The 17,590-nt window shown below is 39.3% G+C and overlaps 1 protein-coding gene across 5 annotated transcripts in view; it reads left to right on the forward strand.

Annotated features, from left to right (window-relative positions):
• The window catches only part of LEKR1 (leucine, glutamate and lysine rich 1), a 184,839-nt gene extending 167,702 nt beyond the window's left edge, over window positions 1-17,137 (forward strand). For all 5 annotated transcript variants that reach the window (XM_032852585.1, XM_032852586.1, XM_032852582.1 and 2 more), the window contains 2 exons: window positions 1,190-1,489; window positions 16,388-17,137. In XM_032852585.1, the coding sequence (XP_032708476.1) occupies window positions 1,190-1,489; window positions 16,388-16,873 (786 nt within the window). In that variant the 3' untranslated portion in view covers window positions 16,874-17,137. The remainder of the gene's footprint in view (window positions 1-1,189; window positions 1,490-16,387) is intronic.
• The last annotated feature ends 453 nt before the right edge of the window (window positions 17,138-17,590 follow it).

Genomic DNA, 17,590 nt, shown 5'->3' on the forward strand with positions numbered 1-17,590 from the left:
GATTTTGGATACATAATGCTTAAGTAATAGTTCACAAAATCCTTGAAACTTTGTTCTCTGAATGTTTTCCAGATTCTTCATGGATTGGTTTCTGGTTGTACTAATATTTATAATATGATGATATCCATAGCATAAATAATAAGGATATATTTCATCAGAAGCAGCTTTGCTCTTCCTGGTTTGTTTTCTGTTCTTTGTTTTGTTTTTTAAGGAGAAAGAAAACAAGCAGCCTTTTCCCTTCTAAGCTCCCATGACTCTCAGGAAAAGCTGTTCATCTTCTCTCATCTCTTTATCTAGAGGTACCACCTACAGAGACAGTATATTTTCAAACTGTTCTGGTAGTCTCTAGAATTGCCCAGTCTAATATGTTAGCCATGAGTGGCAACTATAATTTCAATTAATTAAAATTAAACAAAACTTAAAATTTGGTTCTTCAGTCACATTAGCCACATTTTAAATGCTCACCAGTTAGTACTGGCAAACCAAAGCCTATTGAGTGCCTCTCTTCCCAACTTAATAATTGGTGATGTCACCTAGGAATTGGCTGTGGTGAGAATATTTATACCATGGAGACTAGATACAAATCTGGCTTTTGTGTGTATGTGAATCGTTGTTAAACATATATTTATACAGTACTGTCATTAGGCACCTGTGGCTAGTGGCTACCATATTGGACATCACAGAATATCTCTGTCATCACAGAAAGTTCTACTGGGCAATGCTGCTCTAGAAGGTGTAGTGTCTGGGGTACCTCCAGTCATTTTTTTATAAGAAAAAAATATATCAAATGAAAACTTTATTGCTATGGTATGAGTAGAATTTAACAGTGGTGCTCACTACATGCATCCCCAAACATCAGGCATTTCTAGGTCCCAAAGCCACCCCATACTGAATCCAGACCTGGATCAAGACTTGAGCTGTCCTTGGTAGCTCAATCCAGACACAGATTTATATATTTCCAAGGATGCCCAAGTGAGTAATATGCAATTCCATTTAAAGTGATAAAAATACATTTTAGTCTTAACTTTTAAAAAAGAAAATCTTGGAGGCCTACATAATGTCATAGGATTTATTTTCATTTGATCAGACAAGTACACTGATTATTTAGAATAAACCTCTTAGAACCTTAAGAACTTTATGGTTACCTAGAGATATTGCCTACAACCTAATAGACAATATTATCTTACAGATATCAGACTTAATCACAGGTGCTACCAGAGAGCTAAGGCTGGAAGTGGCCACCCTTGAAGAAAAACTCCGTGAATCTTGTATCCGCTACACTGAAGATTCTGAGTCAAAGGAGAAAGAAATCAAAAACCTGAAAAATGTGGTTGCAGAATTTGAATCCCGCTTGAAGAAGGAAATTGCTAGTAATGATTCTGTTTCGGAGGACTTGAGGAAGGAAATGCAGCAGAAGTCAGATGAGCTAGAAAGAGTAATGCTGGCACAAACACAACTGATACAGCAGTTTAACGAGTCCCAGGAACAGGTAGGGAGCAGAGGATGGTGGCATCACCATTAGTGAAAGAGCACACATTCTTTCCCAAAACTAGACAAGCAGACAGAAACATGAAAGGCAACTTGGTGTCACTCAAAGAGTTGGGGACTATGAGTCAGGGACTTGGAATTACATCCTGGTTGTGTTCTTATCTAGGCAGTCACTTAACTTCTCTGCACCTCATTTCCTTTTCTGTAAAATGAATTCATTGGACTACATAATCTCTATGGTTTTCTGGCACCCAGTTCTACTCTGTTGTAAATGACCATTTGAAACTTTGGAGACTAGAAATCTTTGTGTTTGTATGTCTTATTTGTTTGGACATTAAATCTTTGCTAAAGAAACTTTTAGAGCACCCGCTGCTTAAGTTCAGAAAATAATTTGGACAATATATTTTATTTTGTTTTTTAAGATATTTATTTATTAATTTGGGGGAGAGAGAGAGCGTGAGCGGGGGGGGGGGAAGGGAGGGGCAGAGGGACGGGCAGACTCCCTGCTGAGCAGAGAGCCCAGATGTGGGGCTCTGTCCCAGGACCCTGAGATCATGACCTGAGCCAAAGGCAGACACATAACTGGCTGAGCCACCTGGGAACCCTGGGACAATATATTTTAAAAGTAATTTCTCTTTGGGCTTTATCTTTCTGTCAACCTAAACTATAAGGTAATTCACATGTGTTGGTCCTCTTTCTTATGTATGCAAGATTATTTCAGCAATGTTTTTATTTAAACTAGAATAGACTTATTTTGATTTGAGGTTTTTTCCTAAAAAAGTCTTATTTCAGAACTGCTAAGCAGTTTAGGTCACACAGCATGAAGGAGCCAAGATTCATATTTGAATTTCCATGATACAATGTTTCCTATTTCAGGAAACCTGAATTCTAGTGATTCTGCTTCTAAATTTCAAAGTGACTCTCAGGCTTAGCACTCAGCATCTCCAGGTTTCGTTTTATTTCGTTTCATTTCATTTCATTTCATTTCATTTCATTTCATTTCATTTCATTTCCTTCCTCCCTCCCTCCCTCCCTCCCTCCCTTAATTCCTTCCTTCCATCCTCCTTTCCTTCCTTCCTTCATTTTAAAATAACACTAAGCACACTACTTACCTCTCCAGATGTTTAGGGGGTCAGCTGAGAGTCTTATGCACAGCCTCCCTGATAAAAGGAGCTGCTTCACAGGCAGGCAGGAGGGGGAAGGGAGAGCACACATGGACTCCGTTCCACTGAAGAAACCCTAAGGAGAAAGGCGATGTGGGTTTGCTTCAAGTGAGACAGCAGTAGTGAAGCTCTAGAGAAGGAACGTCATGTTAAGGGAAAGAAAGGTCAAGGCAATTAGACCAGCAGATTTTCTAACTCTTAAATCACCAAAGAAATGGCAATATGGAAAGTAAGGAGTAGCCTATAAACTAGGACAAGCAGGAGAAATAGAAGGGTTGAATCCAGTAAGTATATACTGAGCCTCTGTGTAGGCACCAGGCACTGTGCTAGGCCCTATCTCTGCAATTATGAACAAGACTGACAACTGCCATTTCATGATTTCGAAGAAAAATTTAAAGACAATCTTATATGAGTAATTAAATTGACATCCAGGGCACCTAGGTGGCTCAGTTGGTTAAGCATCTGACTCTTGATTTTGACTCAGGTCATGATCTCAGGGTCATGAGATCGAGCCCCACATAAGGCCCTGCACTGATGCATGTGCTTGCTTAAGATCCTCTCTCTCCCTCTGCCTCTCCCCTACTCCCTCTTAAAAAAAAAAAAAAAATTGACATCCAGAGGAAAGAATGACCTAAACAAAGACTTAACATATAAAAAGCATAGACTGAAGTGTTAAAAATTGGCCTTAAGGACCTGTATTTGTTATCCCTTGCTGCATAATAAGTTTTTCTCAAATTCAGTAGTTTCAAATAACACTTACTATCTCTTAGTTTCTGTGGGTCAGGATCTGAATGTGGCTTAGCTGGGTACCTCTGGCTTAAAACCTCTCATGAAGTAGGTGTCAGGGGATCAGGGGTACAATTTTGTCTGAAGGCTGAACTAGAGGAGGATTTGTTCCCATGCTCACTTTTTGGTTGTTAGCAGGATACATTTTATTATGGCTGTTGGGTTGAAAGCCTTAGCGCCTTGTTGGCTATTGGTCAGAGGACTCCCTCAGTTCCTCGCAATAAGGACCTTCTCCATAGAACAACTTACACATGGAGCTGGCTTCCCTCAGAGCAAGCAAGCTGGCAAGACTGAGAGTGCAAGAGAGGGTGTCACAGTCTTTAACCTAATTTCAGAAGTGACATCCCAGTGCTTCTGCTAAATTCTGTTCATTAGAAATGAGTCAGTTAAGTCCAGCCTGAATTCAAGGCAAAGGGATTGCACAAGGGGGTGAATAAGCAAGAGGATGGGGATAACTGGGGGCCATTCTGGAGGCTGCCAATCTCAGAGGCACTAGAGATAACTTTGTCAAGAGAAGCTAGATTAAAAGTGAAGAGTGAATTTCTTTTTCAGACAAAGGATGCTAGATGTGAAGCCCTTCCTGGTCATTAGTTGTAAAAGGAAGCCCCTTAGAGATGGAGTTTGTTTGTTTGTGTTTTTAATGCACAGTTTTGAAATATACAAGACACTGGTTTGGCCCATAAACAATCGTTGATCATTACTGGGGAATAGAAAGGGATCATTCTTTTTTTTTTTTTTAAGGTTTTATTTATTTATTTGACAGAGAGAGATCACAAGTAGGCAGAGAGACAGGCAGAGAGAGAGGAGGAAGCAGGCTTCCTGCAGAGCAGAGAGCCTGATGTGGGGCTTGATCCCAGGACCCTGGGATCATGACCTGAGCCAAAGGCAGAGGCTTCAACCCACTGAGCCACCCAGGCACCCCTAGAAAGGGATCATTCTAAAAGTAAAGTTACCTAAGGACAATCCTGGGAACAGACTTCCTTTAGCTAGCGTGGGAGGAAGGAAGGTAGATTAGATTTTCCATTAGAAGTTAAATAATTACCATTGAACTGTAAGAGTAAATAACTAAGGCTGGTTCTCTGGTTAAGCATGCCAAAGTCCAGAATATTCTTATAAAAAAGAGGAAATGAGACAATAAAATGATAGGATTTATGAGCCAGAAAGAATAGAGGTGGTAGTATGTAAAGTGAAAAACACTATTATTTTGAGCATACATTCCAGACACTTGAAATTTCTCAGATTCTAGAGAAATAAAGAAACATTTAAGTAAAGAGCAAATTCTCATTAGAATGAAGATAAATTAATGGTCTAATAAGGAAGCTAATTAAGGACAGGAAAGCCCTATTCTCTTCAAGGGTCAGACAATGGGTGGACTTTGCTTTTAATTGTTTGAAGAATGTTCTCAAGGATAGAAGGAAAGCCAGAGCCTCTAAAGGGCAAATGGGCATCCCTGCATGAATTATTGGAGAGTGTCCACAGAGACAGCGGGGGTCAAGAAGGTGAAGCAATGAGAGGTGCAGGTGAATAAGAGGGAAAAAATGGAACGTAAAACTGAATGGGAAATGTGAATGAGAAAAGAGGGCCCATGAAAATTTTTCATAGGGAGAAGACACATTAAAAAAAAATTGAAATAATTTTTTTAAGATGTTATTTATTTATTTAACAGAGAGAACACAAGCAAGGGGAGCAGCAGAGGGAGAGGAACAAGTAGGCTCCCCGCTGAGCAGGGAGCCAGATCCAGGGTTCCATCCTAGGACCCTGGGATCATAACCTGAGCTGGAAGCAGAGGCTTAACTAACTGAGCCACCCAGGCATCCCTGAAATATTTTTTTTAAGGAAGAAAGAAGTCAGAAAAGAAACTTAATATGTTAAAGAACAGAACATCATCATTTAAAACCAGGTTAAAATAGATCACATGCTTCTTGCTGCCAGTTTTCCTTCCTACTAGCTTTATTTGAGTCCTGTCAAGATAATGTGGCCCCACCCCACCCCACTGTCAGGGGTCTTGTTGTAATCCAGAGGAAGAATGTGGTAAGTCCAAAAGTTTTAAAAGCTATCAATTTCTCTAATCATCTAATGAAACTCAAAGACATTCAAAGATAAAAAGGAATGTTCTTGGTTAAATGTGGAGAATTGAATAAATATGTTTATCTATGCTTCATCTCAAAACAGCACTAAAATGACAGTGTGAAAACATCCATAAGGAAAAGAGAACAGGAGAGGAAGGAGTTGACATCAGATGAAAGAGATAATGACCAAATTTTGGAAAATAATTCAGAAGTAATTAGTAGACTGTAGGATGTTAAAACCTAATGCCTGTGGGGATTGGGGTGAACCCCTAAAAGGATTGTGTGACACAGCCCTGGAAAGGCTCAGGAATTGGAGATACCAGAACCTTCTGAAAGAAAGAAGAGTGGATCTGAAAATGGGATTGTATGAATGTAAAAGGAACAGATAGATCCTCATATGCCCTCCCTAACCCCTAAGCAACCCTCACTCACCATTCTGGCAGGATACCAAAGATTTACATTCTAGAAAAACTGAATGTGAGAGGCTTTGGACCTGAGGTTACAGAACAGCAGAATGTGGGAGAAGGCTGGAATGAAAGTCTTTATCTTGAAGAGTGAGACCTCCTCTTCCACTTTACCCATTTACTTCCCAGAACACAGACAACTGGGTTTATATATCAACAGCTAGGAAATTGGAAGTGCCCTCTCTGGAGAAATGAGATGGCTCAAAAGACAAGACAAGACAAGACCTATGGATCCTGATAATTGGGGTCTCCCAGTGCAATGACGATAGTCATGTCTTATCTGCCCACTAAGAAGTATAGCAAATCAATAAGCCCCCACGTAAACTCTCAGGTAGCTTCCAATAACATTTTGGAGACTCATTTTTAAAAACATGAACAGCCAAAAGACCACCAAAAGTTTTAGAAATACCTCTAATCTGAGACAGAAACAAAGATCAAACAGATAAGCAAAAAAGAACTCAGAAGAAAAAGATACAAAATAATGCAGGGAGGAAATGTGAGCTTCAAAAAAGAGCATAATTAATATCCTCAGAGAGAAAAGAAAAAATATTGCATCCTTAGAACATGAGGAGGAGGCTATGAGTAAAGTGTAAGAGTAACTATTAAGATATAAGAGCTGAAGTAACAAAATCAATACTTGGGTTAGATGATAAAGATGAATAAATTTTCCAGAAAGTAGAAGAAAGCGAGGATGTGGAGAAAGGGGAACCCTCCTACACTGTTGGTAGGAATGCAAGCTGGTGCAACCACTCTGGAAAACAGCACAGAGGATCCTGATAAAGTTGAAAATAGAGCTACCCTACGAGCCAGCAATTGCAATACTGGGTATTTACCCTAAAGATACAAATGTAGTGATCCGAAGGGGCACGTGCACCCGAAGTTTTATAGCAGTAATGTCCATAATAGCCAGTCTATGGAAAGAACCTCGGTGTCCATCAACAGAAGAATGGATAAAGAGGATGTGATATATATATATATATATATACATACATACATACATACATATACATACACACACACACACACACACACACACACACACACACATATATATAATATAATGCAGCCATCAAAAGAAATGAAATCTTGCCATTTGCAACAATGTGGATAGAACTAAAGGGTATTATGCTGAGCTAAATAAGTCAATCAGAGAAAGACAATTATATGATCTCTCTGATACGAGGAATTTGAAAGGCAGGGCGGGAGGTTGTGGGGTGGTAGAAAAGGAAAAAATGAAATAAGATGGGATCGGGAGACAAACCATAAGAGACTCACAAACTGAGGGTTGCTTGGCAGTGGGGAGGTAGGGATAGGGTGACTGGGTTATGGACACTGGGGAGAGTATGTGCTATGGTGAGTGCTATGAAATGTTTAAGCCTGATGATTTATAGACCTGTACCCCTGGGGCAAATAATACATTATTTATTAATAAAAAAATAAAACTAAAAGGCAAAAAAAAAAGTAGAAAAAAGCAGAAATGGAGAAAAGAAAAGAAAATTAGAAGAGATTTGGAAAGAGAGAACAGAGAAAGTAAAAGAAAGTTATCCAGAAACTAATCAAGATCATTTCCACATACTGAAGGATATACATTTCTATAATGGATGGTAAAGCAAGCATATAAAGCACTTCATCATGATATAGCAATACTTAAGGATAAACATGAGTACTTAGAAAGTTTCTGGGCTGGGGGTTGGGGGTTGGGGAGAGTGGGGGGAGGGGTGTCACTTAAAAAGGATCAAGAATCAACATAGCCTCAGCATTCTTAACAATAGCAGTAGAAACCAGAAGACAGTGGCTTCCACATTCTGAAGAAAAACTATTTTCAACCTAGAATTCTATAGCCTGCCAAATCAATCAAGCAAGTGTCAAATAAGGATATTCTCAGATATTAGAGTTCTCAAAAATGGTACTTCCCTTTGCAGCCTTTCTTGGGAAGTTATCAGATGATATATGACACCACAATGATGGAACAAAATAAGAAAGGAGAAGATACAGGAATCAGGAAGTAAGAGTTCCAACATATGAGAGAAATGGAGAGAATCCCTAGGATGATAGTAGGGAGAAATCCAAGAATTACAGCAGGGCACCAGACTTAGAGAACAACCAGGCTGGGTTCGTCAGAAGAACAGAGGATTTTTAGAAGTATGTTTCCAAAAACAAAGAGAAGCTGCTGGATTACCTGGAGAATTTGAACATGTTGAAAATATTTACATTTCTATAAGTGGGTTTGACGAAAAATTAGTAATCAACACCTAGAACCCTAAGCAGATAAACAGTGATACAATAATTAACTTTGGAAGGAAGCCATACAAGAAGGAAAATGTAACTGTAGTACACTGCATGGCTCAGGTATACATAATATTTATATACTATAATCATATAAAGTAAAATATAGATTTGATTAAAAATCATCATGGAGGTTGAGAAGATTTTCCAATAAAATTGAGATAGAAATTTCTCCCAGGAAAAGAGAAACATCTTTGTGGGGGGGGGGACCGTGAAATATCTACTAGGAATTAGAATAGGAAGCTAAATCTTCATTTTCTATTCATGAAGCTGGTAGATAATGACTTCAAAACTGAAAAATCATGAGATAACCATAATGTTATTATTTAGGAATATGGAAATAAATATCACAGGAAACTGCTAAAAAAAACCTGAAAAAGGCTGTTTCTGGGACGTAGGACTTGGAAGTATGAAGGAGTGCTTTTTTTCATTATACTGTAGTACTATTTTAATTTTTAAATATGTGTTAGATATTATTTTAATTTAAAAAAAATTTAAAACAATGGAAAAGAGTAACATAAAAAGGACCTAATAGAAAAAGTGGCAGAGAATAGGATAAAAGCAAGGTTTTTAAAAAATAGATGCTGGGGCACCTGGGCTTGGGCAGTTAATCATCTTACTCTTATTTCGGCTCAGGTCATGATCTCAGGGTCATGGAATTGAGTCCCTCTTCTGACTCTGAGTTCACCGCAGTCTGCTTGGGATTCTTTCCCTTTCACTGTCCTTCCCTCTCTGTGCCTCTCCCAACTCGAGTACATGCCTTCTCTCTCTCTCTCAATCTCTCTTTCTCTCTCAAGATAAATAATAAAATTTTTAGAAAATAAAAATAAAAAATAGATGCTAAGAAGAAAAATAGAGCAAAAGAATACTTTCTGAAAGAGAGGTCCTGTGGTCAGAGGACTGTCTGAAGAGATAATATTCAAGCAGACCTAAAGTGAGGACAGGAACATTCCAGGCAAAGGAAATGTGAAGTGTAAAGTCCCTGCAGCCAAGAACATCTTGGGAACTTTGGAGAAACCACAGGGAAGTCAGTAAGCATTGTTTAAGCTTAGTGAGCAAGGAGAACAGTGGTAGAAAGCAAGGTTGGAGGAACTAATTCATGTGGAGTCTCTGGACTTGCAGCAAGGATTTTGGATTGTTCTCTTAGTGTGATGGAAAGCCACCTGGAGATTATGAACAAGGCAGTGACATGATCTGATTTATTTCTAGAGGATAACTCTGCTATGGAGAAAATAGGTCGAAGAGAGGCAAAAATGAAAACAGAAGCACCAATTACAAAGCTCTTGAAAAGGTCTAGAAATGCATGTATGGTCATAGTGATGAAAAGGGTGAAAAGTGGCCAGATTAAGGATATATTTTCAAGGTAGAGGCAACAGAAATTGCTGATGGGTTTGATGATGTGAAAGCAGAAAAGAAATCAAGGAGGATGCCAAAGTTTGGAATGTCAGCAACGAAGTGAGTGAAAGTACCATTTACCGAGATGGGAAACATTAGGAAAGGAATGTAACTGTGCAGGAATATCAAGAATTTGATTTGGCACAAAATAATCTTAATGTGTCTATTAGATATACAGATGGAGGTATTAAATGGGCAGTATGTTCATGGGAAGGCTGACTAGAGACTGATTTTGAGACAACCACATGTAGCTGATACTTAAGTCTTGGTACTGAATGAGATCCCAGGAAATTGAGATAATAGAGAGTTGAGAACAGGCACTCCAACTTTTAGAGACTGTAAGGAGGAGAATCCAACAATGGCGTCAGAGAAGGAATATCTAATGAGGAGGAAAGCTGGAAAATACCAGCAAGGACTCTAAGGAGAAAAAGAATTTAAAGAAGGGAGCACGCAACTTCTATGGGGCCACAATCCCTTATACAAACGTTGGTTTCAGATAGGTTTTGAAATTCAAATTATTTCATATTTTAGAAAATTAGTAAATTACCTATGCCCCCAGAGATCTAGGGCAGACCCTCTCACGCAACGACATCAATTATTTCTGCGCTGAAGCATAGGAATAGCCCCACTGAGTGATTTTGTTAGATTTAGATTAGATTTTGTTACCAAATATTGTGAGTTACACAAATTTTTCTTCTCAGAGGTTGGTGGATGTCAAAATTTTGGCTAATGGATTGTAGGTGTGTACTTGCTTTCTTGACAATAGCTATTTTTGTTGGTTTTGTTCATTCACCTAATCATCTCTTGGCATCTTGGATATGATTTTGTTTAGAAAACAAAAAAGGAGAGTGCATGAGGTTGCTCTGTAGGGTTACAGACACAGAGAGGTGATAGGAAAAAGTGAAGGAAGAATTTTCCCCACACTATCTACAGTGATTACTTTCTAGAGGGTAGGAAGAGATGGCAGGGTTTCACTTCTTATATTTTTCAAAAATTTGAGGATCATGGATGACTTTAAAATTTTGGGGGGTTTTTAAAATATTTTTTGAGAGAATATCTATTAAAAAGGAAAACTCATTTATTTAGGAAAGTTTACTAATAAATCTGGCAACAGTGGATCTATGTAAACTCAAGATTAAATTTGAGGAATACATGTTGTTTGCAAACAGATAGCTTTTTTTTTGTGAGAGGTATTTGCTTAGTTTTGGGATGTGCATATTCTATATTTACATATATTCAATTGACATAGATAAAATGGTACACATTTCTCTGGTAATCCCATTTATGAGCAAACAAAGTACTAGTTAGTATATCAACCAATGAGTAGTTCTCAACTTTGGGACCAAATACAATTAGAACATCTGAATCTCTTCTCTAACCTCTGGCTCCCCCAGGGAGCAGCGGGAGAACTGGGAAAGCTTTTAGGAGTCAGGGGCTATTCCTATGGTCAGTTGGCAGGGAGGATAGTGACAGCCTGAGAACCTTAGTGGTGGGACATGGGACAGACAGGAGTGTGGTGGTCAGACTGAGAAGCTTCAGCAGTTGAGAGGGAGAGCTAAACAAGACTGCCTTTTACACATCGGAGACTCTTTGTCCTGATGCAAAGTATAGATGCCAGAAAATTGACAGAATGAGAAAAAAAATGTTTCTATTGTACTGAATTAATATCAATTAAATTCCTAGTAGATTATTGACCTAGATAGAACAATGAATCCCGAACTCTGTGCCTTCATGGGCTCTTTCTCCCGCTTCAGAAAATCTGCTCTTGAAGCATATTAGTCCAAGGGATTATTTTCCTGTTTCTACTTCTGTTTGGGTGTATTAGCGGTAGTGATTTCGCAGTGCCCATTATGTTTGTAAGTATAGGAGTGCAATTTTAGAACAACCGGCCTAACATCCATCTATCTTACTTATTTCCTGGAACTATATTCAGATTCTCATTCCTGTCTTACCAAAGGGCCATTTTCACTGTTTTTCTGCAATGTTTTGGACTGATCAGATTAGTTCACCAGAAGCCTTAAATGGAAACCTAGCTCCTACTCATCGTTCTGATTTCCACACCTTTCCCACAGTTTCCCTTTGTCTCCGCTTCCCCCGGGGTTCCCTCCCTTCCCCAGCCCCGAGTTGTTCAGCCATCCACTCACCCTGGGACATATCTAGTCTGGGTAGATGAAAACTATAATTTGATCATTCCATGACTGGTTCAGAACTCACTGGGTATAAAGCACAAAGACAGACACCCATCTGTGCTCATTCTTCACTGAGGACTTGCTTTCCTGGCGTGTTCCCCCAGTCGCCAGATTCAGTTGATTGCCATCGCAAACGGGACTCTCACCTTCAGAGTAATCAAGTTAGCCAGCAAAGCCTTCTCTTGCTTCTTCCACTATTTTTGGAATTGAAAGCAATCCAGCTGTCACTAAGGATGAAAATGAAAACAAACATAAAAATAAACCATACTTACATTGCAACGAATGGGGGGAAATTTAAAAATTGGCCATTTTTTAATATTAGAAATTTCAAACAGATGGCGAGATAATTTATATTTTCTTTTTGACATTTACTTACCCAGTGAGAGTGCGATTAAGCCATATTTTAAACCCCCTCAAAGGGCCTTCATCTGAAAATGTTATAGACCCATCTATAGTTAATGCTCTGCACCATCAACAGAGCTCAAAGACCCAGAAACAGTAGTTCTTTCATGCCCAGGCCATCCTAATCAGGGGGCAGAAGGTTTAGGAACCTCCTCTGTGAAAATAATGGCCTCCTATCCTCCCTGCGTCCCATCTTGCCCCACTTGGGGCCATTTTCCCGTTTTAGCAAACGGATCTTTCCTTAATGCAAATTTGACCATGCCAGCCCCCTGCTTGAAATGAATTAAGGTAAAACTCTCATATTATCATGTTACTAAAGTCATCTTCAATCTGACCCTGCTCACTCTTCTCTGCCTCAGTCCTGGTCTCTCTTTCCCCTTCTGCATTCTGCGCCCAAGTCCTACTAAGCTACGTGTCATCCCAAGATGTGCCTCTCCCTGTCGCACTGCCAGGCGTTTGCACTCCCTGTCTACTTTGCCTTAGAAAACTCCACTGGCCCTTCTTCACCTGGCTCATGTCTACCTTTTCATTTTGACTTATAGTTTAGTTACAACCCACTGAAACCACTTTATCATACTAAGATATGGCCAAAGATAATTTTACCTGAAACATTTATAATGTTATGGCTTCCCGGATTATTCTCAAGTTTGCCCAGGATTTTCAATCTTACTGCACTTCTGTCTTACACATTTTCCTTATGTTGTTCAATGAAAACACACATTAAAACCCTGTAACAATACACCTTCAAAAACACAGCCCCAAAAGAGACATCTTGCCTAAATCACTGAAAGCAATCTAATCACAAGTGAATGATTCTTTTCCACACATGATGGAATTTTCCAGTAATGTGCCTTACTGACTTACTTATTGGCCCCATCCACGTGTGCTCTTGTCATGCCCTGTCATACACAGTCCACCCCTGAAATAGCAATCCTCTCAACTTGATGTGTTCTATTTCCATTTTGTTACTCCATAGTTGAATAAATTATAACATCTGAATTGCCTGTTGTACAAAACTGAGTTGTAACATCAATTTTAAGAGGATGGTAGCAGGGGAGTCTGGGTGGCTCAGTTGGTCAAGTGTTTGACTCTTGATTTCAGCTCAGGCCATGATATCCAGAGTTGTAAGATCAAATCCTGTTTCAGGCTGTGCTTTGGAGCCTACTTAGGATTCTCTCTGAAGAATCCCTCTCTCTCAGCAACCACCCCTCTCCCCCCAAAAAAGAGGAGGTAGCAGAGGATATGCAGATATTGTGAGATTCACCTGAGATTTCACAGCGTTTGTGGCAAAGACAAAAATAGAAGTTCTAACTGCAGGCTTTTTTCAGTTGAGAGGTCCTCCTGGCTTGGAAATAATAGAAGAAAGAGAAATAGTCCTTTGTACTGGAAGCTAATAGCCTTGAAGAAGGATGAGTTCCAGAGCAGTGGGCCCCAGACCAAGATGGTCAGCAGCCCTTCCAAAGTTCAGTCTGGAGTTGGCAGGCACTTTGCTGCCATTAGACTTGCTATGGGGACATCTTTGGGTTCACTCCATCTTTTCATTTCCCCCTTCAGTAGAGTGTCACTTGCCTAAAATAGCTTTTAAGTGACTTGCTTAATGGATGTTTTCCATAGAACACTGCTCCCTTCCTTTCAGACTTCAATTTAATTTTAGTAAATGGATTGAATTTTCTTTTTTCTTTTAATGAGAGCTCCTGTCATAACATCACCCATCATGTTATCCTTCCATATTGGTGGACCTATTATTCATGTCACCAATTTGTTGACCTCATTAGTTAACTGCTATTCACTCTTTTATATATTCAAATAAACTTAAGTCTTTCTTACAGCTTTCTTAATCGGGGGATTTTTTATACAAAGATATTGGAAACCTCTTATATCTAATCACTTCAACACATTTTGCCAGCTAACTCACTAGTAAAGAGAAAATAATACATTGATAGTTGTGCCTTTTAAAATAAAGTTTAGATTATGTTTAGAAAACTTGGGCAAAACCAAATGTCTTTTTTTTTTAATTGTTTCCGAGTCATAGAACAAAATGGTACCTGCTTGATATAACTAATTAGACAATTCATTTAGGCCTGGGCAGCTGGGAGCAGGGCTCTGGAAGCAGGCAAGACCCTGCCACTTCAGAGCTGGGTTACTCTCAATAAGTCACATAAGCAGTGGGGCTTCTGTGTCTTTCCTTGTCAAATATAGTTGTTGAGAGCAGAAAATGAGATGACACCTAATGTAGCGGCTGATTAATCTTCTCTAGCCCTCCCTCCCTTACCTTTTCAACAAGAATTTCAGGTAGAGTTAATGAAAACCAGAAGAGAAGGCCACAAACATCATCCTTGGTCTCCAATTCCTCAAAAAACAAACAAAAACACAAACCCAAAACAACAAGAAAACAACAACAACAATAACAACAACAAAAGAACCTAACTGGAACAACAACCCCAACCTAACTGGAACCAAATACTTAACCCTCATGATTTTTAAAAATATGTGATTATATGGACACATATGTGTGTTGCTAATATATGTAAATGATGAGACTTTGTTTGACCGTGACATGCTGCTGATTTTAGAGAAAATTATGGAGCAACTGTTAATCTGGAATTGTGCCATATTCTTCAATGCTGATTACCAAATTTGGAATTGAATAGAATTCTGATCATAATCACAAGAAAAATACACAAGATACTACTTTCTTGGATACTTTGTTATTTAGTTCCACTGACAGCAGATTAGTCAGGAAAGCCTTAGGAGGATACTTCCTGCTGAGAGTCAGAGTTGGGAATGCCTTGGATAGTTTTACAAACACAATAACCTGACAGAAATTCACTTTAGTCAAAGACTCCTATAGCACAATCATTTTAATTGTGAGCTACCTTGAAGTAGCTACGGTGAAGCTACCTTATTTACTGTACAACCTCTTTTTTGACATCAGACAGACATGAACGTCAGGAGGTTAGAAAGGTCCAAGACTTCATTCTTATCATGGGCCTTGAAGTAATTTGGATGAATTCCATAGATGAAAGATGGGTAGCTCTTTAACTAAAACTGTAGAGTCACAGAATTGGAAGAGGCCTTAGTGATCTCTAGTCTAGTCACACATTTGAAGCTTGAATTTGCTCCAGTATATCCCAGTCACGTGAGAGTCAGCCTTTCAGAGTATCCTCTGGATAGCTCTGGCTATTAAAAAGTTATTCCTTATCTTCAACTCCATAGCTTTTGCCCTTGGCTCCAAATTCTGTTAAGAGACATTAAAAAAAAGGCTCTGCTCAAACTCATGAGGCTGCAGACTTCTTGAGAGCAAGTATTGTATCCACTACAGTTTCTAGTGACTTGACAAATGATTGCTGAATGGAATTAAAAGCAAAAGATGTTCTTTATTTTGATATATATCTTTTTTTTTAAAGATTTTATTTATTTATTTATTTGACAGAGAGAGAGATCACAAGTAGGCAGAGAGACAGGCAGAGAAAGAGGAGGAAGCAGACTCCCTGCTGAGCAGAGAGCCCAATATGGGGCTCAATCCCGGGAATCTGGGATCATGACTTGAGCCAAAGGCAGAGGCTTTAACCCACTGAGCCACCCAGGCACCCCTATTTTGATATATATCTTACAAAATAGCAAATGATCAGTATATTTAAGTTCTACTGAGAAAGCCTTGTATAAAGTAACTGATTTTATTATTTAAATATCATGGCTGATATGTTCAATTCTTTCAGTCTTATAATTCAAGCAATTTTATCATATATATTGCAATTTACCTTCATGGTAAAATAACATACTTGCCCCTACAGATATTAGCTATTACACATCACACTTGCCAACAAGCTGAAACCCCACTAAAGTAGCCATCAGAAGTTCTGGGTTCCAGCCCCAGCCCCCCACTACCCATCTGAGTGGTCCTGGCTCTTGTTTCCTATTCTGCAAACTGCAAGGGTTGAACCGGATGTCCTCTTAAAGTTCTTTCCTGCTTCACAAATCATTCGCATTTTTGACTTGTCTGTCCCATGTGGCAGAGTATCCACAAAGACAGTCAAAGACAAGGCTTCTGATTTCTGGTTCAATTCTCTAGTTACATTGCCAGTAACTCTCCATATGTACAGTTTAAAGCTAGGGATGCATTCCCCGCTCTTTTCTCGTTTCAGAACACTTTTCTTCAGGAAACAGTGAGGAGGGAGTGCGAAGAACGCTTTGAACTGACAGAGGCTTTGAGTCAAGCCAGAGAACAGCTCCTGGAGTTCAGGAAACTCAGTGGAAGTTCACCTCTATCACCGTGTTCCCTTAGCCAGGGCAGCCTAACCTCCTCTGCTGTAGTGGTCAGTAATCAGGGAGAGAGGAGCCTTACAAGACTGAACTCTGGAAAAGGAATCAAAATCCCCAGCCTGCACAGAGTGTCAAAACCCGCCGCTTCCCCAACCTCGCCTCAGTCCAAGAGGCTCAGCAACTCAGGTTTGCCCACTGTCCCCCAACCCCATCCTCCTCCCAGGGGTCGAGCTTCTTCAGTAAACGAGACCAGACAAAGGCTGGCCACCATTCTGCGGAGGAGACTGAGTCAGCAGGGATCGGTCCAGTCAGGAGCAGCTCCCCCCAGCACACCTGGTCTTCCCCAGCGGGCCAGAGATGCACGGTGACTGAGGATGACAAAGGTCAAATTATTATCGCAGATCAAGAATGCGTGTTTATAGATGTTTTTAATAAGATAATCGGGAAAACTAGGAATTGTGAAGCCACATTTTCTAAGAGACCTTTGAAGTTGCCACAGATAATGATGTTGTTGATATTCCAGAGGGCCAGTGTCCATATTTCTATATTGCATCTTTAGGTGTGGTCTATGAATATACCCTTTTAGATATCATAGGTGAAAATTTTCACTCATGGCATCTTTGCTATATATATATTTTGCACCATTATAAGCAGATATATTTCCACAAAAAATTAGATTGTATTGGTTCTGTCAGCGTTTGTTCCTTTGTTTGTTGAGCTGAATGGGTGAAATAGATGTAATTCATATTTCCAAATAGAAAACAGAAGTACTTTAGTCCTACATTTGATAATTTCCAAAGTGTTTAGTTCAAATATTCACAGAATTCATCATCATCATAGAAACCTCTTTTTTACCTTGCAGTCTAATTGGTTAATTCAGTTTCTTTTTAGGCCAGAAGTAATGATAGGTAAGGTATCCTTCAAGAAGGCAGTCTTCCCTGTGAACTTGGGACCTTCTAGGAAAAGGGACAGCAACTCCAATTCAAGAAAGATTTTCTACATTTTCTACATTTTTAGTAATCACAATCAGATTTTTATTTGATGCTCATATCCTTCAACCATTGGGGAAAGAACTAATTCAAGAC

This window comes from Lontra canadensis, unplaced genomic scaffold (assembly GCF_010015895.1).
Source record: "Lontra canadensis isolate GAN:19392208 unplaced genomic scaffold, GSC_riverotter_1.0 scaffold6, whole genome shotgun sequence".
Classification (NCBI taxonomy): domain Eukaryota; kingdom Metazoa; phylum Chordata; class Mammalia; order Carnivora; family Mustelidae; genus Lontra; species Lontra canadensis.